The 25,567-nt window shown below is 43.3% G+C and overlaps 1 protein-coding gene across 1 annotated transcript; it reads right to left on the reverse strand.

Annotated features, from left to right (window-relative positions):
• Positions 1-4,702: 4,702 nt before the first annotated feature.
• hs3st3b1b (heparan sulfate (glucosamine) 3-O-sulfotransferase 3B1b) lies at positions 4,703-24,471 on the reverse strand. Its single transcript, XM_079372719.1, has 2 exons — positions 23,548-24,471; positions 4,703-7,736 (listed from the first exon to the last, which is right to left on the reverse strand). Exons 1-2 carry the CDS (start codon positions 24,117-24,119, stop codon positions 7,118-7,120), a joined length of 1,191 nt encoding a protein of 396 aa, XP_079228845.1. The 5' UTR covers positions 24,120-24,471; the 3' UTR covers positions 4,703-7,117.
• Between the last annotated feature and the right edge of the window lie 1,096 nt (positions 24,472-25,567).

Genomic DNA, 25,567 nt, shown 5'->3' on the forward strand with positions numbered 1-25,567 from the left:
TGAACGATACCGTGTTTTATAGTTGAGGTTGCGATGTGAATAGACACATCCCGAGACGTGCAATGTCAGCCAGTGACCCAAAGCATGTCATATTGCTTCTTTTGTCATTTGATGCAAACCGTAAACTTCCTGTTTTCTCATTTTACAAGATAAATCTAAAATAAAAGTCAGCCTGACATCACCAACAGTAGTCAGAGAACCTGCATGTAAAACTGTATCAGGCTACAGGTGACGCTGCTGCTGTCACACATACACCTCCATGTGGCCTGAGCCGGGCGCTCAATTATAAATTTATATGTTGGCTATTAGCAACAACTCGTGCCGGTGCTTGTTCATGATTTGGGGACATAGACTGACTGTTAATGCTGCTGATCAAATGGTATTGATCGTGAAGAAAGATAACACCAAACCTGATCCTATGAACCAAAAAGTAACTGTTGTACCATTTACCAGATAGGTGAAGAAATATGTGTTTTTTATCTTTTTTTCTCAGACTGGCCAAGGGTGCACAGGTTGCAAAACGAACAAGGGTTACAGACCTTAGAATTTGAGGTTGCGTGTGAAGCCGCCCTCTAAGTCATCATTTCCCTTTTAAAGAGCGTCTCCATGTTGAGCTCTTTGGGGAGCGCTGGGTAGACAGTTAAATTTTTAATGCCACCCCCTGCAGCCTCTTCGCCATGTTTTCAGCCATTGTGACAAGACTGTTTGGATATTGTGCAATTGGTCTGCAGCAGCTTGAAGTTAATATGATCAAACACACCATTCTGCTCCGGAGGTAGTATCAAGGGATGGGAGGGAGGGGGAGGGGGGTGGAAAAGGGTTTTTGAATGCAGTCAATAAGGGGGGGGATCGCGTGTCTAGTGCTGCCAGGTGTCTGTTCCCATCCTAAAGCTGAGAGCAGCAGTCGTCTGGACCCAAAACAACCCCGGGAGGCTCTCACGATGACAATAAGACATCATCTGCATACACCACAATTACCCTCTGTCATTCTGCGGAGCTGCCCTGTTAATTACACAAACCATTTCCTTCAAGATGGCTCGCTTGGCTGCCAGCCTGGAAATGTATCACTCCTGTATCTACGTCTGCGGGATCCATGAACAGGTTAATCAGGTTAGTCATGAGTTAATACAGGTGGCTGGGATTCAGGGGACAAGCTGGGTGCTAGCCAAGAGAACATGCTCCACTTCAACCTGCCAAGCTGGGCTCTTTTCTTTCCTTTTTTCTCTCTCTCTGTCATTCACACCACATCCTGTTTGTCTTCCTCTGCGGTGTGTCTTTCAATGATCCAGCTGAGCAATTATCCTGCCCCAGACCTGTAAATATCAGCGATGGTTTCTGATGAAAGCAAGTCATTACCTGCCTACAGAGAAGGGAAGGGGGGCTGGGCTTGAAAACCACATTCTGCTGAGCTTCAATGGACACTGATAGCCGTGTTTGCGCTGTATCATTTTGTGCTGTAACATACAAGTACACTGACGTTACTTTGTTTGAATACACTTTTTCATCGAAGTTTAGCAGCTTTGAGGAGAAGCGGTGCCACTCTGGACAACTTTTCTCAAAGTGGTAGCAGAGCAGAGTCTCAGCCTATAAGATCGTCATGGCAACAGTATGATAGAAGGTATATGAGAAACTACTATCAGTGCACAACAACTTCCTGTCAAAATAATCCCATTTAATGGCTCAATGTCTAGGTCATTGTTATGCACTTTATGGCAGAAAAAGTACTTTTTAAAGAATAATAACACGCCAGTGTGCTACAACTTTGCACTGAAATCAGCAGCTCCAGCAGTTTTCTGACGACCCCTCTTTTAGTCATGACCCCGCTCTTAATGCCTGACAAAAACAAGGGGAAAAAACAGTTAAATAAGTGAAAAAGTTTATTACAAAATAACAATCTACAACAGGAGTCAGTGTGCTGGCTGATGGTGTGTGGTGTGTGCTGCATGTTGTGTAAAGTGTAACGAATTACCGGTACTACTTTTACCACAAACATTTCACTGAGCTTGACGGTTGACATAAGTAAACGAGTAAAAAATCTTCCATAGCCCCTCATGGACATATCAGTATCAAACGTATAGCCAACAGCAATGTTTTTAAAGAAAAATAGGATTTACGTCTCACCAAAATGATCACTAAAAGATCACAAAAATATACTAATAAGTCAAGTCTAGTTTCACTGTAAATATATTCTAAACTAATTCCTGTGTGGAAACCCCACTGATATCTTGTCGTTGCCGATATTACAGTGTGTGTGTGTGGGGGGGGTTCTCTCTTTCAGGATGGAGCCTTTGACTGACAGGAAGGAAATAGTTTACCTGCCTTTTTATTTGCCACTGCATCACAGCGTGCTCTCTGTGGGGATTTCTGCTCTGTTCCACTCATTATACAGCCCACCTCTTCCTTTAGGGCTGGAAAGCATGAACAGGTCTGTTTGTTGAAGTCAGCCAATTCAAACCGTGATGGGAACTTTGAATGCAATTTTCTTTTTTGTATTGCTTAATTCCATCCAAGACTGCCCTGGCAGAGCACATGTGGACTTACATATTCTGTACACTTTTGCATATTGGTCCCATTACAGAAATATGTCAAAGGATTCCTGATTCGACTAAGCCCTGTTTAAAGTTGCTTCTTGCAGGCGCTATCTTTGTTTGCATGGGTCTCTTTTAGGTTGCACAAACAAAACCAACCAAACAACCAGCAGGATGTGTCAGTCAGATATAGAGCATCTATACCCCTGAGAACACAAAAGAGAAAACAATGATCCAGAGCTAATTTTAACTTTTAGAAATCTAGATCATTCCTAGTGTAAGCCACTTAAAAGTTGCAATATCTTCCAGCATGGCTGCACACTTAGAGAATATGGAAAACTCATTGTTTTACTCACTTTTGATTTGACCAGTTGATGAAAAAAAGGCAAATGATCAGCAACAAATGAGAACTTTTAATTAAAAAAAAATGTGCACCAACACATTATAGAATTGAGTAACAACTAGAGCTGCAGGATGAAAGGCATGGTTGGTCATTTTCTGTTTTGATTTTGACTAAAAATGTCTTAAGATCCCAGCTGAATTTAATAATTCATGTGCTCTGAAAAGGGAACAAAGGAAATCCGTCATCTGTAGCAGTTGTAAGCCTGTAAAACCTTCGACCAATGTCTGCAACAAGGTAACAATCTGATGAACCAATCACGGCTCCCTGTCTCCCTGCTAGTTCTCTACCCCTTTTGTGCACTAGCCCACACTCAAATTAGTGATAAATACAATGCAGATTCTTTGAATTAATGGCAATAACTAAAAACAAACTGTTCATGTGGTCAAGCAGTGCTTTCTCACTCAACACCTATTGCTTAAAGGTAATGGCCTTGCTTCCACACCATCTTGATGCAGTCAGTTGAAGCTAGTTTTAAGCTAATCTTGGATCTTGGAGTGCTAAAAACGTTTTTTTTTTTAGATTCATTCTGAACTCAGGAGGGAGTGTAAGATAGGCATAGAAACTTAGTTATAGCTGTGGTTTTCCTTTTATATCACAATGTCTATCATTTACGCAATATTGAACAATGTTATTACACATTACTGTTTTTCTTATATTATGCAGGAGCAATCACAGCTGCTGCAAACAGGAAGTCATTTGCACTGCACCACTTTATGATCTGATACTCAGTGGGATATTTCTCTATGGGGAGACAAGCCGGAATTTCAAGTGCCAAAACCCACACGACCAGGAAAAGTTCAGCAACATTTTTACTGCAGATATCGACATCCTCGTCAGGGGCAGGTTAGCAAACACATCGCCTCTTACATTGTGAAAGGAAGCCCTGTTAATACACAGAGGTGTGTTTCAGAGCCTTGTAAATAAACAGCCCTGGAGGTGTATCTCATAATGAGCCATGAGGAAACATTGGCTGCTTTTATAGGGAGTGAGGGTGTGGGTTGGAGGAGGGGGGGGGCATTTCCGATAAGCATGGCAGACCCACCATCACCACCACCAGCAACCAAACCTCCCACACAGCTATATGGGTCACCTGAAACCACACAGACCCCCCACCTCCTCAAGCGCTGCGCCAGGCCGAGCAGGAAACACACAACTAAAATTAAGCCAGGATGCTTTTTTTTTTTTTTAATCCAGCCACACACACACACACTCTGTCTATGCACACAACACAGCACACTTCATAAAAAGTGTACATATCACAAGCTTATAGTGAACTAATATTAAAAGAGTCAACCTCCGCTAAATATTTACTATAAACATTTTAAACAGAAAAATTCTAGCAAAGGCAAATTTAATTTATTATGCATTAAACATTAAAAGGGACTTCTGGGCATCAATTGCACAACCAGGTAAAAACAAAACAATGTGCTAAAGGTGCAGCAAATATCCCTTTCACCTTTATTTATTAGGGTGAGAAAGATATATGATTGGATGGTTACTTGAAATACATAAAAAAAATATTTATGTTGGAAAATAGATACTGTTTTTATTTTGGTTCTTTTAAAACCCATTTATGATTTTTTTTTGTGTGCATAAAATCAAACCTTGAGGTCTTTTCTCAATAATATTGTGTTCTTGTGTACCTCCCAAAAACAGACTTTCCGTTTTCTTGACATTAAGAAACTGAAGAAAATGATTCTAAACCTCGAATGGATTTTCTTCTGTTTGAAAATTAAAACTCACACAGAACAAAAAGTCAGGCACAAAAAGGTTTTTGGTAAAATATATACTTTTTTATTTATTTCTTCATACAAAGAAATCTTATGAATGTTCAGTATTTAATCATCTAGAAACATCTGTTCCATTTGCATTGTGTAAAATTAACTCCTTTGATGTACATACCACAAAATACTTGATTTACATTTCTTTTCTCATCTTTGTACATACAGATTTGCTAGTCTAAATACATATTATATGTGGGTAAGACAAACATTTTTTTAGATCTCAAAACTGGTTGAATAAAACTCAACCATAGCCGATGTGGCAGCATGAGGTTAACCCATCGGTGCCTGTTGTTTCTTTCAGATATCCCCTCAGTGACGTGAACTCCATTGCAGTTTCTCCATCAGTTACAGGGGAAAATGACAGACTTTCCTTCCAGGGTGTGACGCCTAGCTACGAGACGTCACCATAAATGCTTTGTTAAAATCACACATTGCACTAAGTAGAGGAGGGGAGGATGGAGGCTTCCTTCACTTCATCACATAGGCCCCAACAGTGTAACAAGCCTCCATCTCCCCTGATATCAACCATTGGTTTGAGGTTAAACCAGGCAGCTGGTTCAAACTGGAAAACAACAGAAACAGTTGAATTAGAGTGATTATCTGCTATAAAGACAAAAAGCAGGCTAACTGTGTTGGATTGGAAAGTTAAAGAGGCACAACATTTCTTTTCTTCAAAAGAAAGCAGGGACAATCAAATTTAACTTGAAACTGTGACAATCGGATCTTTAAAAAAAAAAAAAAGGATTTGAGGGGCTCTAGTTGTGAGGATCGGTTGTCTACATTCATTCTGAAGCCCTCCTCCGGATTCTAATTATCCCTCCATATTATCCCTGCATTTTTCTGAACGGCCACCCAATTGAGCATGCATAGCAAAGCGTAGCACAGCTTAGCACGGACGCCTTCCTGTGCCCTCATTATAGCGTGCCACCCGCTGCAGAGACACGGGGCAGCACGTCAAAGAATGATAGCCACGCATTTTTCTCTCTCTTGCATATCGAGAATTCAAGTAGAAAGACGGAAAAACAAAGAAGCAATGCAGGGGAAAGGGCTAGGAGAGAGATTCAAGCTGTGTGACACATGATAGCAACCCAAAGGGGCTTTTTTTGTTTTGTTTTTTTGGCAATAAGAAGAGAGTTGAGATCTGCTGTGGAGAGATGAGATGTGTGAGGATGATGACAGTGAATAAGGCATAAAGTATATCGGCCATGGAAGATGGCATTTGAGGTTTTTTTCTGACGATCACCGGGAGGTTAGACGCTAAAACCCCGCCCGAGGCTGATCTTGCTGAGCTGAGAGTGCTTCACAAAAAACCTTTCCTGTCCCTTTCATCTCTTTAGTCTGGGATCTAAGACGCGGCGTCCGTTTGAAGACGAGCGATCTCAATGAGGTGACGTCTTGGTTCTGTTCTCTGTCGTCTTTTCGATCTTCACGCGCCGACAGATATCGCTCCGCGACCTCATGCAAATGTTTTCCATTTTACTGTGAAAACAAGTCACACACTCCCTCCGCTCTCCTCGAAAAAAAATCAAACGCCTCTCAAGGAAATTTGATTGAGACTTTGCGTGACCTTTGAACCAAGCAGATAGGGCAGGAGCCTGGCTCTCGGCCAACACTGCGACTAATAGGGAGTAAGAGAGCGGAGGCTCGATCGATCCGCCCGTTACCTTTACCCAATTAGCATAATATTAACATGGGCCCTTATGCAGTCCAAGATGGGATTTACTGTTTGATGGATGGGCCATTCATTAGAGCAGGCAGCAGGAGCACTGAGAATGAAAGGGCAGCTGTATACTTTAAGCATGAGTGACACAATGAGGATCAATTAGAGCTATTGATCAAGCTGTTATTGAGTGGAAACGGACGTCAGATCTGGAACTCAGGCCAATGCAAGTGTAGGAAAATCGGATTGTAGAAAACTTAACTGAAAAAAACGGGTGTTATAGTGAAACACAGACTCAGAATGACAAGGATTGGTAAGGACGATGACGCATTTATAATGAGGATGTACACGGTACGGTTTTTCTCTAATTCTCTGAGCGCTCTGTACCCGTAATTTGGTGCTTTTTTTCCACTTTTTCCACCCTTAATTCTACTCGATTATTTGCATAACCAAGCACCGATGAATCCACTGAGTTTACAGGACCATGAGGGAGAAGCGAGAGAGTTCATAATAAAAATGAGGAATGTTAAAAACGACATGTGGGGTTGATGTTATGTACAAATATGGTTAGGCAGCTTAGTGAATTAATTGCTTAGAAATAAAAATAAATTATTATAAAATAGATTTCTGTACATTTTACATATATATAGCAATATCTCAACATCTTGCCATTGAATCACAGAAGAAGAAAAAATAACTTTAAAAATGAACAAAAAAAAGAAAAGTCTTTTGTCACTTCACATCAATCCCAACCAAAGTTATGTCCTGTCATCTGGTAGAACTTCATGTTGAAGGGCCTGTAGAAGTCCCGTAGCCTCTGGACCACCTCCGGATCAATGTTCGGGTGGGTCCGCCCTTTGGTTTTGCCCAGGCAGTGAGGCTTGCTGCTGCCCTCGGCCTTCTTGAGGCACGGGAAACCCTTGGTCTGGTTGAAGTAAAAGTGTTTGTCCGTGATGATCCTCTTGAGCCCGAGGAAGTCCTGCACGCGGCCCAGCTCTCCGGCCGGGTCGCTGATCAGACGTTCGCCGCTCACAAACAGGATCTGGTCCATGGGGAAGTACTGCAGCCAGTTGTCCAGGTGCTTGGCGTAGATGCCGATCTGGATGGCGCTCCACGAGGTGTCGATGAGCCCTGTAGTCCTGTTTTTGAAGGTTAGGCTCTCAAAAGAGGGAATGTCAGGCTTTTTGGACAGAGTCTGTGTGTAGTCTGAGATAGCCCTGGTGACCGGGTCCCTCACGACCACGATCAGCTTGGTGTCCCGGGACATAGCCGAGATCCTGGCTGGTGCCTCCCTAGTCACAAAGTAGCTGGGGGTTTTCTCCATGGTGATCTGCCCCTCCAGAGTCTTGGGCATCAGATCCCTGCAGACAAATGAAGAAAAAACAGGAGGTTAGAAAGAGGGTAAGGTGGAGAAAGTCTTGCATAATGTAATCAAGTTGATGGAGTGTACAGTGCTCTGTAATCAATGACTCACTGAGCCTGTTTAGCTTTATTATAGGGCTCTGAAAGCCTATTAGTGCAGGCAGCTCTCCAACATCAACATGCTCACTCACTCATCAGATATCTCACTCCAGACAGAAAACAGAAATCCCTTTTTATTTACAACCTAATCAAACAAAGGGAAACATTTGCAGAAATTTCTTACCATGACAGAGCCTGACTTATCCATATTAGGGATTACGTTAAGGGTTTCCCCACCACTGCTCAGACTTCTTAATACTACACTACTCAAGCCCAGCTTGGCAGCTCTGTTACCTCCTCCTGCAGCCATAAAACCCATTCATCAATCTATCATTTCTTTATAAACTTGGCTCAGTACTCTGTGAATTCATAAAAGTGATGCCTCTTCTACCTATATACTCATTTTATTTCAATCCTCACAACTGGATCTAAGAATCCAAAATGGTTCTACTTAATCCAAATTCAGCCTCTGCCTTTGTACTACTGAATAAATAAAAACTACATCTGTTATGCTGAATCAGGCGTAGCCATGCCACCATGCCCCGCCCCCAAACCAGCCCACAAAGAAATAAAAAAAGCTTCATCGCTGAAAGAAGATGAGGCTTGTTTCAGAGAGGGAATCTGTTTTTTGACAGGAGTGGGTTTGGTTTTGGTTGAGGGCTGTCTGTTGAGCTCGACACAGATATGTTACATGCAAACATATAATCAAGGAGTACTTGAGAACAACTGGGTTTTTAAAGGGAAAGTGACGGCACTCTGCTCTCTCAGCATTAGGCTTTCAGAGTTGGTGGCCAACCGCAGAGTCTAGATTATGGTGGAGGCGATAAGAGAGGTTTGACTCATATTAGGGCATTGGATCAGCTTTTACAGTCCCATAAAACATCAAATTCAGACTGTATAAAAGAAGTGGATAAAGCGCAGTGACACAACAAATCAGTTGATTTAGTTAGTAGCTTCAAATTTAGCATTTCGGTCTTCTGAGCACTTGTGTCTTAAAAATCAGAAGTGACCATATTTGGATGAGACAAAATACTAGAGACCAAAAACTCAATAGAAAAACATTTACTGAGAGTACAGATTTTGGACTGAATTCACCAAAAGCTCAAACGTTACGCTCAAGTGAATTCAGCTTTGTGATGGAGAGAGTCAAATCGAAAAGACACTCAAGAACCACCAACGGCGATAACCAAAAACAACAAATAAACAATTAAAATCGCCCAACTATTGAAAAAAAACAAAGGTCAGGAGAGATAAGAGGACACTGGTCTATCAGGGAGAACACACTCTCACAGATAAGACTCATGTTAGCCTGAACCTAGCCTCTGTTGTTACGACAGGAGCCCTGACGCACCATTGTGTGGACAGTACTATTGTAGTCGACCCCATTACTGTGTAATCCTACACCAAGTATTTACACACTGAGAAAGGTAAGAAATACTACATTGTCTATCTATCCTATTCTGTACAGCCAGAAGTCTTTAATACTCAGTTCATCCCAAGAGCTTCAGCTTCAGCCATTCGGTTTATTATCTAAAAGCTGAAGTGTGGTTTACATCCATCTACCTCATGGCTAATTCATGTAACATTGGCTCTACATCTATGTATGCCCATATTGGTGTGCAAGAAGAAGGGAATGATGAGATAGAAGAGAAAAAAACCTGGGGTAATATCAGGTAACCAATAAAACGTCTCGTTGGAAATGGTGTTGGCAGATTTGTGTAATCCTAATGCAGTGCCAGTGATCTAATTATGATAATATCGTCCTGATTGCTGACACATCAGAAGGGTGAACGCAGTCTGCGGCCGAGCTCATTAATAGTGTGTTGAAACCAAAGCAGACACAGCATGTGGTTTAATGCGAGAGCCAGACAGATCTTTTCAGCAGCAGAAAACCATTTCTGGAGATGTACTGTAGATGCAAACAACATATCAATATCACTACCACGACTTTCAATAAACGGCTCTTGAACATCTTCAAGGAATATATTAACCGAACATGCTTGGCTAAAAGCTGCATGCCATTCGTGATTTTCTTCGTACACAATGGCGACAGTGCCTGCAAGCTTTTTTGTCATTCCTTGTGCTAACATACAAAAAGAGTCCAGGGCCAACACAGAAGAGGCAAATGGCTTCCCGTCTAATCCGATTTCAAAATGACAATGCGGCGTGGAGATAGGGAGGAGGCCTGAGTTACAATGTGCATAGTGATAGATTATGCTGATCCAAGCTCAGGGAATCCTTGAGTGTTGGGGGTTGGAGGAGCGTACAACAGCGAGATGGTTGGATAGCGAGGGAAAAAGAAAGTGTTGAGGAATCCTTTAAAAGGCGCCAAATTTGCAAGAGGAGACACCCCCCCCCCCCCCATTAAAAAAATCTCCACATCTGACTTGGCCCACTCTTTCTACAGAAGAAAAAGGACAGAAAAGGGGAACAGAGGAAGGGAATTTTAGTAAGACAAGTAGCTCTTAGAGAAACAATGCCTATTATACTCCTTTTTGATTTATGAGGTGCTGCTTTCAAAGATGCCGTCAGCAAACAGGCAATTCTGTGACACCGGGCTCTTTTTTTTTTTGCAGCTCTTCTTTGAAAGTGAGCCATTGTCCCTGGGCGGAGGGGTGAGCAGGCCAGTGGTCAGGGCACAGGGGCGGGGTTGGGGGCAGGGTAGAGAGGGGGCAGATAGAGGAGAAGGAGGGGGCTTATCAAGGGCTGAGTGGAGCTTCTCAACCTCAAGTAAGAGAGGCCTTTTGGAGGGCTCTTGAGTGGAACGTGTGCCAAAATTGCCCTGCAAACAACCCCCCGTTTCCCCGAGATACCAAGAACTCCAATGACTTTTGGTTGGAAAAAAAAGAAAGCTACTAAGCAACTTGATCGCAGATATCTTAGCGTAAAACGTTGCTGTTTGTGAGTACTCACAGCTTCCCTTTCTTTCTCTCTCTGTCTCACTGCACCTTTGTCCATCGAGAACATCCCCAAGTTTAAAGACATGCCAAAAACAGCGATAAGACACAAAGCAGAAGCCCTTGTCACATGACAGCATCAAACAGGGGGCCCAGCGGAGTGGCCCTTTGGCCTGTGTTTTAAAGAGCCCTCATCCCGCTGGAGATAAACAGCAGACAGGAAAAAGGGTTATTTCTGTCTGATGCTTCTGCCTCCCTCCTGTCATGTTTGATTTGATGATAACGGGCTGCCACTGTGCCGTCTGTGTCTCAGCATCCTCTACAAAATGACTAGTTTGCCAAGGGACAAAAGGAAATAGCTATTTGGCATCTGCCTGTCGATTTCTCTGTTCGATACAAAAGGTTCTCAATTGTCTCACATGTCTGGAGGTTGAAAGCATTTGAATCTCAAATTAGGGTTGGTTGATTTGAATACAGACAAATCAGGAAGCATTTTGTATCTGCAAGAAGAATGGAAGGATGGAGGGTGTGGCCTTATTCTTCCAGGCAGGCTAGAGGTGTGTGGTCTTGAAAAGCCTAAAGAGTGAACACTTCCCATTGGGAGTTACAAAACAAGAGTGAACACCAAAACAAGTTGTTCTAAGCAAATTCTGAATTTAGGAAGATAAAGTCAAACAAATCTGTTACTTTTTGGGAAATCAGCTCCTCAGTGTTCCTGAGTTTTCTTTACATCAGAACACACCCCCCAGCATCCTTTCCATTGATCGCCGAGGTTCCCTCGACCCCTCGACGACCAGGCCTCGAGGTCCGATAGCAAAGTGACACTTCACAAGTGGGAAGAAGGAGAGGGAGGAAATGAGTGAAGTAGCACTGAAAGAGTCCCTTTCTTTTCCAAGGGCCTCTTAACTGAGCCCTTCACATGAACCAGTGGGGTGGACGTACGAGCGTTTGCAGGAAATACAAAGAAACATCTTTACTCCTCTTTGGACGATAACCATCTTGACGAGTGCTTCGTCCTCCGCTGTTGGACGTCTTCTCAATTTGGTCTTTTACCATTAGAGACAACAAGTTTGAGTGTTTTTTAGCACTCGTGCATATGTAACGTACAACAAAGTGACGCTTCCCTCGTGCCTTTGAAACTCTCCGCGAAGGATGATAGATGCAACATGCAAATGAGAAAGGGTTGGCTGCATACATTTATAGATGATGCACTCGTAAATATAGAGTTTTCATTTATAAATAAACGTTTATTATCAGCTTCCCTTATGTAACTTTCAGCTCCCAGTGGGAAAAGCCTACATGCTATGAAATCAAACTAAAGAGAGCATCATGTTTATCTAACACACACTCAGGCTACGACAAGGGAAGCAAGCTTGCACGCCACTACTGGCCCGCTGAATATTTTCAAAGTAGCACTTACGGAAGCCAGACATTTTGAAATATACTCCAATATGCCTGGAGTCTGACATTACATTTAACCACAGTGCATGGCTTTGGCTGTAAATTAAAGAATGGAGAGGATGGTTTATAGCACAGACGAGCTCCGGCTGGGCTCACAGAAGCTTCATCTGCTTTCTCTGTCAAGCACTTGGAGTGGAGGCCAGGTGTTAGAATGTGGCCACTTAGAGGTTCCTGACAGTTCATTTCCTGGCTGAGAAGAGTCAGGGATCCCAGCTTAAACCTTAGATCTTACATGAGTGTACGACTTTTTCAGAAGGGTTTTTTTATGGCTTGTACGTCTGGTTTTGTCTGGATACTTGTTTTGGCACCAAAAAAGGTGTCTGTACACTCGCACCTGTTGTTGAGAAAGTCTCCATTTCTACAACATCCGTCACACCTTCTTGTAACTTCATACCCTGAAGTTGTCGGGTGTTGAATCCGAAGCGATGCATCAGCTTCGTCAGCCTGATCACAGTCATTTGTCAGCGCTTGTCCGAGGTCTGCGGTTTCAAATTAACAGGCTTCACTGAATAATGGTGTCACTGGAAACTCAGTGTGGAAGCCCCTCCGAATCATCTGTCTGCTGAAAGGATTAATAATGCAGGCTGGCCTAGTATCACACAAGAACTAGATGGAGGGGCCCAGCATGGAATGGTGGCTCTTTTAAAAAAAGGGAGCTGTTTGAAAGCCTCCCTTCAGATTACTAAGAGGCTTTTTTTTTGCCAATGAAGCATGTTGATACAAATGGAGTTACTGCAGACAATTGTCTACCAAATCTGTTGCTTGACTAGAGACACCACTGACAAAGTCACCTAGCAAAACTTACAACGGTACGAATGGGCAATAAAATGTTTGAAGCCTCAAAGTCTCGGATAACCCTAAACCTTTAGCCAAGTCCTTAGGGACATACAAGCTTTGATGTCACAATGCTTGTTAAGAACATATCTACAACCAAGAGGGAAAAGAAGGGAGTCCAGGGAGAAATGGTCATAACAGGACCGAAGGCAAAAGTTTAATGAAGGAGCTAACATTTTAAGCCTATCCAGAGCAGCATAGTCTTCAGTGCAATTGCGAAAACCGGCAGGAGTCTCGCTCTTTGACACCGGCTGCCCAGTGCTGGACTCCTAATCTGCTTGATAAATGCTGCTCCCAGACCCTGAACTCCATCAAGTAGTTGCACCGTGTCAGAGCAGCCTGGGAATCCAACCAACCCTCCATGTAAACAAAGCAGTTAACCCCAGCGATGCAACCGGTCCATCCATCATTTTTCACTGGAATCGGCGAGTCGAGCTTTGCCAGAGTGTTGCATTTTTTATCTCAGAGTCTACTACAGTTTGAGTGTGTGTTTAAAAGAGTGTGTAGGAGAGGGGAGAGTGAATGACAGAGAGAATGTGAGTCCGAATAAATGGAGAAAGGGGGGAGTCGGGGTTGCGGTCACAGACCATCTAAACTGGTTTGGGATCTTACCCAGTCTGGTTTTGGAGGCAACATCAGACAGTAGTGAAGCAGAATAAATAAATAGAGACCTAACCACCACATACAGTGTCATGGACTACATGTCAGACACCCCAACAGCATATTACCCCGAGCCACAGCTTCACATACCCCCGTCATGTCTTCAAAATACTTAACTGAGGCCGAGACATACTTCTCTTTTACCATTGTGGTCACATTGTGATGGGCAGCATCGCATAGGCGTGACAAGCACAAATTATTCAATTCAATAAGTAACTATCATTTTCCCGACTTGGAAAATCTGTTTTTAAGTATTTCTGTTGGTACTTGGCACCTTGGGAAAACAACGCAGGAATGTGTGGTGCCATAAGGGTTTTTCAGAGCCTGGAACCACATCAGCCTGTGGCCATAGGCGGCTGCCTGGAATTACCGAGTGTTAATAACCCTGCAGTGAAGCGAGGGAGCCCACCATGTGGTATAAATAAAACAGAGGAGTTGGTGAAAGGGATGGTGGAGGCTGGAAAGAAGAAATACCTCCTCCTTGCACTTCTTCGTTTCCCCTCATGAATGTGCAACAGCTTACAGAAGAGTCGTTTTCTTTCTTCCAGCTTGCAAGAATCTCCTCCCCTCTCCAAAAGAAAAAAAAAGGCATAATTTTCCTGGTTTAAAGGAAGTGAAAGATGTCTTTGTTTTGGTAACACTTAACACAACGTCTCACCACTTTGTTTGACATGCAATACAAGATGAGTCACCTGAAACCACTGCAACAATTGGGCTTAGCCATTGTTCCTTCCTCAGCGCCAAACACTCAACAAACTCTCACACACACACACACACACACACAAAAAAAAACACTGAAATCCACCATTGGAGAAATAAGCCAGAATTTGTTTAGCGCTAGTAATCCCCTTTAATCAGTGTGCTTGTGCTGCGATAGTTGTTTGCGGAAGGTGTTAGAGCGATGCTTGGCACACATTCCACCGCTCCATCAGTATCAGGGTGCGACTGACTGACAGCTCTGTCGGAATAAACACATGAACCGTGAAAGGATAAAAAAAACAAGAGGGCCAACAACAGTGAAGGGCTGCAGGTGGAGACATGGCTTGAGTGTTTGTGTGTGTGTGTGTGTGTGTTAGCATTTCTGTGTGTCTTTGTGTGGCAGTGCAGGCAGAATCAGCCATTCTGACTGATTTCCTGACACTTGACATGCACCAAGAGGCACATGACTCCTTGATCTAGCTACAGCAAAGATGAATAAAAGATGAAACAGACTCTAGAAGAACATAGATGCCACCGCCCCCCACTCCCTAGACGCGCACACAGTCGCACACTAACACACACGCGCACACAGACTGAGCGAGCTAGCTGCTTTGCATCCTCTTTGAATTGGCTGTCAACCGTAACAGCCTGCACACCTTTTTGAAGACAGGTGAACTACAAAGTGTATGCGAGAGAAAGAGGGGATTTCCTGTCTCCTGCATGTCACTCAGTGAGCACAAAATCATCTTCCTGTGTGTGTGTAGACTATTATTTTGCTTCCATTAATCACACTGCAGCTGTTGACGTAGGTTAATGGTTTACAAATTCCTGAAGACAGCCTGCCTCCCAAGCTAACCCATAATTAGCCAAATTGAGAGAGGATAGCTCCAGTCATGACAATTAACCTGGAGATGGAAAGAGTGGCAGCTGAGATCCTCAGGCGATCCCACGGTTTTCTTTGGACGTCAGCCGAGATGTTGTCTGGCACAATATCTCAGCGCACCTCGAAGACAATATAATTATTGTTGGAGACAGTTTTAACCATTTCTGATACAAAGTCCTGCCAAAAAGCAGACACGGGAGATAGAAGTTCAGGTTAAGGTTTTTGCGGTTTGCGGATCAGGATGACAAATGTTTTCACCCCTCCGCTGTGTCTCTATCAGCGAGCCTCTCGGTTAGAAGTGAAACAGGATCCGCTCTGACTCTGTGCCAGACAGGCGAGCTATTTTGTAAAAGGAGTCAAAACAGAAAAATAGAGCGCAAGGCTCAAAAAGAATGATGTTTGAGAAAAGCTAGCTTAATGCTACATGTCAGCCCTTGGCTTGCAGAGCATGTATGTTTTCATAAATCTTTTCAACAGCTAAATTAAACGTTTTTCTTTGACAGCGCACACCCAGAGGGGGGAAAGTTCTCACAAACCTCTGCCAAACTCGTACAATCCTGCATTTGTGTTATTGTTGAATTATTAACGAATTGCTCTAATTTTGGAATCATTTCAAAATAAAAGCACAAGGTTACGAATCACAGAGTTTCCGCACATTTTTTCTATATTTCTTTACTTTACCCGGTTTGTCCCGTTGACACCAGATAATTCTTAAAAAAATGAAAAAGAAAAAGATTGGACTATAGAAAAGCATCGCCAAAGTAAAGACATAATTCAAGCCATGTGGAAAAACAAAGAAACGGGAAAAGAATGCACACGCAGACAACCTGCTTCCAAAAGATTCCACCGTTAATTTTTAAACAAACATTAAGAATACAACGTGTAAAAGTTCAGCGTAAAAACATACAAAGACAAACTCACAGAGTCAGCATGTGTTAGTGTTTGTTAGTGTGTGTTTTTCTGCTTCCAAACACACAGCACAGTCTCCAGGACGCCCTTCTGATTCTGATCAGTTAAACAAGCGAGAGAGAAAAAAAATAGTGGTGGTGGAAAATAATTGGAAGTGAGCTGAGTTTGGCCAGGTTGTCTTGGAGTTGAAGCTGAAGTGTTCTTACAGGTCTTATGAGAGCGCCCGGCAGCTATGGGAGTTCATCTAAATGGAGAGAGTGACGAGTGTCGAGCAGGCGCGCTGCACAGAGACAACTCAGGGCTTCTAATGAGCTCTGCTCTTTTACTGCCAGGCTAATGGAAACCTCAGGAGACCTCAGCCACTCTCTCTCTTTTTTTCTGTGTGTGTGTGTGTGTGTGTGTGTGTCCTTTTCTCCCAGAGGCAGGCACACTCTGCAGCACCTTAATGGCTACCTCTGGGACTTAATACCTGGGACACATGAAGCCGTGCAGAATCACTGTCATCACTTTCTCCTCTTCTTCTCCCACCTCCTCCTCCTCGACCGCATGTTCCTTTGTTTGGGAAGCAGGAAGGACTTCCCTGACTAACTTTCCTTTAACCGGGATAATTAACAAAACCATATTAGAGCGTTTGTTTCTTCAGCCTCCAGGGGAACGTTAATAACGTGCTAAAGAGTGTTTATTTAGCAGCGGTGAATGACCGTTAAACTCCGGAGGGAGGACGCCAGGCTCTGTTCTGACTCCATCCAAATTATCACCTTGTTAAAGGAGGCTAATTCACACGCAGCACAGAGGGAGAGTTTGTGCACCACTTCCTTCCTTCTGAATCGACTTCATTAGACTTCTTTATTAGCATTTTTTTTTGCTTTTTTTTTTTTTTTAAACTCGGATTGCGTAGGCCTCGAAAAGCAAGGACACAAGACATGTGTCACAAGACTGTGTGAGTGAGTGAGTCCAAACAATGAGTCCACACTTTTTTTTCCTGTTTGCATCAGCTGTGCGAGTGTTTGAAAGCAAGTTCCCGTCAGCCTCTGTGTGGCTTTTATCAACTGCTCCAGCAGGAGGTTCCTGTCTGTGGCGGCCATATTGTCTTCACCAGCGTGGGCAGAGCTCAGTGGACACCATGAGTAGGTAAAAGGGGGGAGGAAATCTGCCACTCCTCTCTCCACAGGTTTCCCCTTTCACAATTAAGCGCTTGTAATTTGGGGGTCAAAGCGGCCTTTTCTCCGTCTCTCCACCCCCCTCTGGTCACTCTCTATTTTCCATGAACCATGCAGGCTTAAGCAGCGGAGAGAGAGGGCCTCTGTTTTTCTACATGCTGACCAAAGGCTTCTCGCGGTCAGCGAGGCCTGCAGCGAGCCCCGCCCAGGATCAGACAAACCGAGCATGACACGGGACACTATTCTTACACGCCAGCAGTGAGAGTGCACAGCTGGAGGATGGAGAGAAGCAGCGGTTTCGGGACGGTGTTTTTGGAGCGAACAGAGGGGGGGGGAAACGGGGTACCATTGGCAAATAATCCACTCATTTGGGAAGTTGAAGCGAAAGTTTAGCCAACACAGAGGCACAGTTTCAAACTCTTGGCCACTGCGGCGGAGGATTTGAGCAGAGGATGTGAACCTGCTGTCAGCTGTACAGTTGGCTGGCCGGGCGCTCGATCCCTGGAGGAGTCTCGGAGTTCCAGGAATTAGGAAACGATCAGCGCGCCAAAGTATCTAATCATCTGATTTCATCTGTGTCCTCGCTGGAACTGGAACTGGAACTGGGTCAGAGCCACTTAAAGATTCAGCGCTTATTGATTGTGTCATATGCAGAGTTTGAAATCAAAAACAAAGATCTGAGTGCGATTGTTCGGTGCAAAGGATCGGCTGTAAAATCCCCAGTGGGGCTTGTGGCGTCCAGCAGCTTTGTGTAGCCCTGCAGATGGTCAGCACACAGACTCTGTCAGCAAGCAGACGTGTGTCTGACCCCAGTCAAAGACTCTTTACCCAGCTCTGCACATTACCTCCAATCAGGCCTGACCAATCAATACTGGAGCAATCCCCAGAGGAGCCGGGCTGCAGCGACGTCAGTGTTTCATTCTTTTGTGATAAAAACTATCCGCGGCTTCACAGCTGAGCCGGAGACTCTCGTCTTTATCCCACACAACAGCCCGTGTATGCAAACATCGGCGCTGTGTGTTTGCGGTGTCTTTGACTGCGGCTCTATAAGAACCAGGTGGCTCCTTTTTAGCCACACAGAGGAAGAGAGGAAGAAGGGGCGAGGTCAGTGGACGGGTCACCTACGGGGAAATAGGAGCGCCCCTGCAGCGAGCAGATAAAGGGGACGTGCACCCATCCAGAACTGTCCCCGACGTGGCGAGAAGCTGCAGCCTGGCTCCGCAGGGGGTGTGTGTGTGTGTGTGTGTGTGTGTGTGTGTGTGTGTGTGTGTGGGGCAACCTTTAGATAACAGCTTTCAAACCAAGCAGACTGTTCTTATAGTGGAACATGGATTTTTTTTAAGGGAGCCCCCTCTTTCAACAAAGCTCCACTTGTCCTTGGTGTGTGTGTGTGTGTGTGTGTGTGTGTGTGTGTGTGTGTGTGTGTGTGTGTGTGTCTCTATAAGAACTCTTCACTGACGCCGTTTACCTCCATAGTACTCTGATACGAGGGGTTGAACCATAGAGACACATCCTGTTCCGCCATGGCGCCGATTCAATCCCAGCAGTCTCTCTACAGCGACTCAAGCCTAACCTTTGATCACAAACCACATCACATGAAGACTGATGATTACAAAGTTTGGTATGTTGCTGTCTGTATACTCGTCCAGTTCATTATCATAAAAATTTCAAAAAAATTAAAATAAAAAAATCGGGAGAAGAAACTTTGAAAAATGTCCGATCATCTGATTTCTGATACATGTCAGAAAGTTCTTCACAATATCAGAAACAAATAAAGAAACCCTCGTGTAACACAAGCCATCCACACGCCTTTGAGAAGCAGCAGCAGCAGCAGCAGCAGCGTCGACACTGCCGGGTCCTGACAGCGAGCACAGACCGGAGCCCGCGACACGACAGCAAAACCACACAACAGTAATTACATATCAAAGCCCCTTCATAGCCAATAGCACCAAATGGAATATGAAAAGAGCGACGTGCACCGCAGACTGACAGCACGGGAGGAGGACCGCAGTCAACAAGAGTTAGGAGTAAATAAAATACACCTCGCTTCTGAAAGTCATGAAAATCATTCAGACAAAGTGCTCACGTGGAAACACGTTCATTTCGAATGTTACGTACTAAAAAGTGAAAGCAGGAGGACAGTGTGTTCGAGGTGAAGGATTGAGGAATCAAAAACCTCCAAAACAGTCTCCTGCTAAAAAACTCTTAACTTTGAAAAGACACTTTTTCAAAGTTTAAAACTGGACCAATCACTGCCAGATTCTTTACAATCATTCATTTCTTGTTTCTAAACTTTCTTAACTTCAGATTTTGTGGTTCGAACACTCGGTCTAAACTGTCTTCTGTTTGTTTGACTGATTTCTTTGCTTTAATTCCATCTTTGAACTTTTTCTTTTTTTTAAAACTGCAAAATTAATCTAACTAACAGTGGACGTGTCATTTTTTTTGTGTGTGGTCCATAGTTGAGTTTTTTTACTTCAGTTGTTTTATTGATTTAGCCCTTTGTCCCTTTAAAAAAATAAAAAATAGTCCCTGAGTTTAAAGTCACTTTATTACTTGCAAAGATGTGTTTGTCACAAAATCTCTAACGCCACAAATGCAGGAGAAGCTCAGTAGTTTTTTTGGTAAAATATTTTTTTGGAACGCTCACACTGCTGTCCCTGACCTCTGACTGATACTGCATATGAGCTATTAACCCTTTCAGGACTTAAATCATTGATCTTCAGTGCTGAATATAATCATTAACTTAGAACTGTCTGATAACGGCATGCGGTCAACTTTCACCACACAGGTGCAAACACAAAACGAGAAATAATGAACCCATGTTCCTGTTCGCACCGTGCTGTTGAGCCCTGACTCTCTTTTCGTGTGTGTGTGTGTGTGTGTGTGTGTGTGTGTGTGTGTGTGTGTGTGTGTGTGTGTGTGTGTGTGTGTGTGTGTGTGTGTGTGTGTGTGTGTGTTCCTCTGGGCCTGTTCATGCATGACCTCACTGGGAAAATGTGTACCTCCTGATACAAGGACCCCTCGGTCAAAAGCATGAATCATGCGTTTGTCTTTGGCAACAAATAAAAACTGTCAAAGTACATCAGAAATCCACAATAAGACTTGTTATCGCCACTGCCATTCAATTTAAACCCCCCCCCCCCACCCACACACACACACACACACACACACCCTCATAAAAGTCCTTTTCTGCTCGTTCTATGGGTGCATTTATTTGGTGGAATTCCGTCTCTAAATGTGCGTCCGTTGAGGGGAGAGATGGTGCAAGCTCATTACAAAAGTGGATGGCAAAGAGAGAGAGAGAGAGAGAGAGAGGGAGAGAGAGAGAGAGAGAGAGAGAGAGAGAGAGAGATTGTGCAAATGAACAAACATAAGGAGGAATTGCTCAACTTAAACACACACACACACACACACACACAGACATGTCTGTAACCGCCTCCGTATACGACCCTGGCTGCGATCAGATCAGATTCCCACAGAATAGATTTCAATGCCACGCAATTTTGCCTCCGTCTGGAACATTTCAGCTCCCTCTCTGCTCTCCTAATGGGAAACTTTGGAGGATCGGCAATGAATGATGCATGCTTCTCTTTTTTCGATGTGCATCTTCCTCGCAGGAGAAATAAAAAAATCACTGCTCCTCTTCCAACACAGGGACCGCTTGCATCTGCTGGGTTTTTTTTGTTTCTCAAAAGAAACAAACATTTCTCATCCATTAAAGACGTTTTCACGGTTGGAAAAAAAAAAACACACTAAAAGCACTTCCATAAGAGACAAACTCTTTAATGGATTTCACACTCCTTAGATATCCTGTTGCAGCATATAATTCCTCATATCAAGAACATTATCCAGAGCTGCACACTGCTGAAGTGAGTGAAAAATTAAATCAAAGCTCCACAAATTTTCTTCAAGTCATCCTGCGAGTGTGTGTGTGTGAGAGTGTGTGTGCGTGTGTGTGAGAGAGTGAGTGTGTGTGTGAGAGAGTGAGTGTGTGTGTGCGCGCGAGTGAAACCGAGCACATGAGGTTCTTTTTTTCTGGCACCAACAGGAAAGAAAATGTTAAAAATGAAAGACAATCTGCTCCCACTCTATCTCAGCAGAAAACCTTGAGTCATGACTGGAGATGGATTAGATTTCACGGACTAAGAAGTAGCAGACAGCAACTTTTCCACGACTCCCCCATCCAAAGAAGTTAGTTGAATAACAGCACTCCACCTCTATAAAAAAAAAAAAAACTGAGCATGGGCCTGCAGAAAATCCGTGTTTCTTTCATAGCCAGCACGGGAAAGTTTGCCCAAATTAAGAAGCAGTGTCTTTAATTTGAACACTGCCAACACTTGCTCCCCCCCCCCCCACATTCGGCTCTTCCTTTTTCCTCTGCTCAACATTGTCGAGGCTCTCTTCTTCTGCGGGTTTTGCATTTTTAATGAGTAGAAGAACTGTGCTTTTTATTCAAACCGCACTGAATTTCAAACCCTTTATTTATTTATTAATCCACCAGAAGACATTTCCCCAATTTCCCCACATTAGACTAAACTTTTTAAAACTTGCACACTTAAACGACCCCAAAAAAAACTTGATAATTGAGAGGGGGTTTTTTTTTTTTTAATGGAAAAGTCTCCAGAAATGTGAAAACAATTACAGAGAATTTCAGCTGGATTCCAGAAGATAATCAACGAATGGAAAGTGTCATTACTTTAAAGCTAAAATACCTCTATGAGTGAAAATATGATCATCACCAGCCTGATTTAACGCTCATATAAATCTGATAGAATTATTATCAGGCTGCTCAAACACGGTTTAAAAAGTGAAGCCAGCATTCAAGTAGATTTTTTTTTGACTTTCTAAGAACACATGGAAGAATCAAAGGCTCCTAAATCCAGCCGTAAAGCTTCAGAGCTCCTTATATTAACACTTTGTGATGTAAATAACCAGCATAATGTTAGTTTGTAAACCTTTTAAAGACCTTAAACTGTTTTGTTGAAGGATTTGTTCTCAGAAGGATCCTCACTTTGTCTTGCAGATGCAGCTTTTTTTCTTCTTCTTTTTTTTTTTGCAGTGTGGGCTGTAAGGCCCGTGGAGCCCATTCACATCACAATGGTATAAACCCACTCAGCTCTATAGACACTATTAGCTTTAAATGCTCTCCAAGACAGAAACAACTACTTTAAGTAGTTTTTTTTTAATTCTCAACATTTCATAAACAGCAGTGTGGATGTGTCACCACAGTTTGGATCTGCTACGTTGGGATTTGGCAGATTTGTGCAGACTTTGTGTTTTTGTCCACGTCCACTCGTAAACGACATGACGCTGTGTGGAACCGTGATTTGGTGATCACATTGTCCCATGCATGCATGCAGGCGCTCACCACAATCTAACAATGGATCATTCAGCACAAGTCGAAACAACACCAGCAGCTGCCCCACATAACAAACGTTTTCTTTTTTTCTCCCCCAGAGTATTACAGACAAAAAAAAGAAAAACAACTGAATTGAAAATGTTTGACTCGTCAGAAGAAGCATGCAGATCGTCACCGTGAAGGTGCAGTGTTGCTCTGCGTCCAATAGAGATCACTGCACATCGCAGAAACAGGTCAGCCTCGATGCACGCGCGCGCCACGCCACAAAGTCTCTTCTCTTTTAATCACAAATACATTACTGCAATCAGATCCCTTCAATTAACGAATGCATGCTAATCAAGGAGGAGTCACGAGCGCGAGCCAACAGCCTCGTGTGTAAAGACACATAACACACTGAATCACTTGTCATCGCGTTTATTTGAATGAACAGGCTCCGTTTGCAATCACCTCCAAGTTGAGTCGATAATTACTGAGGGGGGGAAATATGTTTGTTTGTTTTTATTTGTAAACATTCATCAGGGTTATGCTGAAATTGTTGTTCTGATAAAACAGTTCAGCTTGTTAATCCCATGGTGGCAATGCAACTGAAGGAATTCATAAAGAAATCCATGAATTCTTTAAAAATGACAAAAAATAAATAAATAAATTAAAATTGCTATTGCCCCCCTCAGTAATTGTCTCAGTGATCGATATTTTCATATATTCATCTGTGCCTCACTGCCAACTCTGCAAAAAAATCTGTTGTATTAAGAAGCCTAATAATAACTCAAGTCTTCACATTTTTGATTTCTCAACAAATTAAATTCTCTTCCACATGTTTTATGCGTGAACAAAAGTTGGTTTTACCTGTACCACTCCAGTCCGTTGTCATAGTTTCGGTCGAAGAAGTGCGGCTCCGCTCCCACAGCTCTGATGTCCGGATGAACCCGGAGAAACTCCAGCAGGGCCCGGGTCCCTCCTTTCTTCACCCCGATGATGATCGCCTGCGGCAGTTTCTTGCTCCCGGAGCCGTTGGAGAAACTGGACATGGCGCTGGGCTCCGGAGCTCTCTGCTGCAGCTCGTCCCGCATCTCTTCCCAGTCCGTGTCCAGCTCGTTATTGAGCAGGTCCCTGGACGCGGCGGTCCTGATGGACGGCTCCTCGTAGTCGCTCTCTATATCCTCCCACGGCTGCGGTTTCGCGAGCAGTCTGGACACCAGGTCCATCTTGCCGCTCTCTGTCCTCTTTCCCAGCCCGGAACCGGTCTCCTTGCCCCGGTAACCGTCCACCACCAAACTTGGCATGGTGGAGCAGTAGCCCACGCAGGAGTACAGCATGTAAACCCAGATGAAAAACATGATGCTGAGGAGGAGTAGTTTCTTCTTCGCGGGGCTGGACCAGGGGGCATACAGGCTGTGACAAACCGGGCTATATTCCATAAGCCTGTCGGTTAAAAATCATCTCCCAGCGGCGCATGTTGCCCAACTCACTCCGGGTGGCACCTCGGCAATCCCCGCAGAATTAAACACATGCTCACCTGACGCTTAGAATAAATAAAAAAGACACAAATAAAAACAAAAACAAAAAAAAAACTACTCTAGATAAACCCGAAGAGCATCATACATCCAGAAAGTAAAAGGCAAGGAGTTTTGAGTCATATTTGTCGCTTAAAAGTGGAAAATCGCACCGCGCTGCAGCTCCAGGCGGGTCTCAGGTTTGTTAAAGCTGCAGCTGGAGCACGAGACCTTATACAGACACACGCGCGGGAGTGACAGCAGCAGCAGCCAATAGCAGCACGGAGAGTTAATACGCAGCCGATTGTTGATAGAAGTAGACCAATCAGAGTCAGGAGTGGGCGGCCCGGGCCGTGGGAGCCTCAGTATGGAGAAGGAGCGTGTGTGCGGGACTCTGCTGAGAGTTTGGAAAACTTTCTTATGAGACGAAGAAGCCAATTAACTCGCGTTTCTAGTGTCGCTGTCAAACCGTTCAAACGACTTTAGATGACTTTAAGTGAGTGTAGCAGATTTATCCTGAGGCGAAATACACATCACAAGACCCTGGAATTATTTTATTATTTATTATGGAATGAATAAAATAAACTTTAAAATGAGTTTTTTAGGAGATTTAAAAATAAAGATGTGTTGGGGAAAATAATACCCACAGATTTTAATATCCAATTTGAGTCCAGAAACAGTCTTTGTGAATAATAAGGTTGTTTGACTTTACGTGTGACTTTAACCTGGAGTCCACACATTAGTAGTAAAGGCTCTGTTTTCTTCTAAAAAAAATAAAATAATAATAATACTTGAAACTAAAACTAAAATTTATCCCGATCAAAACGTGCATTTGTGTGAAATATAAAAATAAATTACATAACAATTAATAATTAATTTGCTCACTCCTAAATGCTAATAGTTAGGCCTGGAAAACTCGTAAATAAAAGTAAATGCATGTATGGCAAAAAATCATGAATGGCAAATGAACTTCAAACAAGAACAACTTTGAATGCGTTTGTGTTTATATTCTAACTTTTTTCCACATTATGTGATATCAACTGGTTGAAAAGTTTTAACGTGGATAAAGTCACTCTCTTCACTTTTGCAGCCGTTTAATAATTGAACACTTTAACCTCATGTGACCACATCATGGCACACAGGAAGGAAACTATGTCGTTACATATAAAATGATTTCTTCATGTTCAACGTTTATTAAGACTGAGAAACCTCTGCTCCTTATACTATTATGCTATAATTAATACGGATTCATAACAGGAATAGCCTACCCTCCACAGGTCTGTTGCATTCGGAGGAAGTCCATTAGGATTAGAGGCTATTAATTCGTATAGCCTGAATGTAAAGTATATTAATGCTTTTTGAAAAAAATAGCC

The sequence above is a fragment of the Symphodus melops genome, assembly GCF_947650265.1.
Source record: "Symphodus melops genome assembly, chromosome: 21".
Lineage (NCBI taxonomy): Eukaryota > Metazoa > Chordata > Actinopteri > Labriformes > Labridae > Symphodus > Symphodus melops.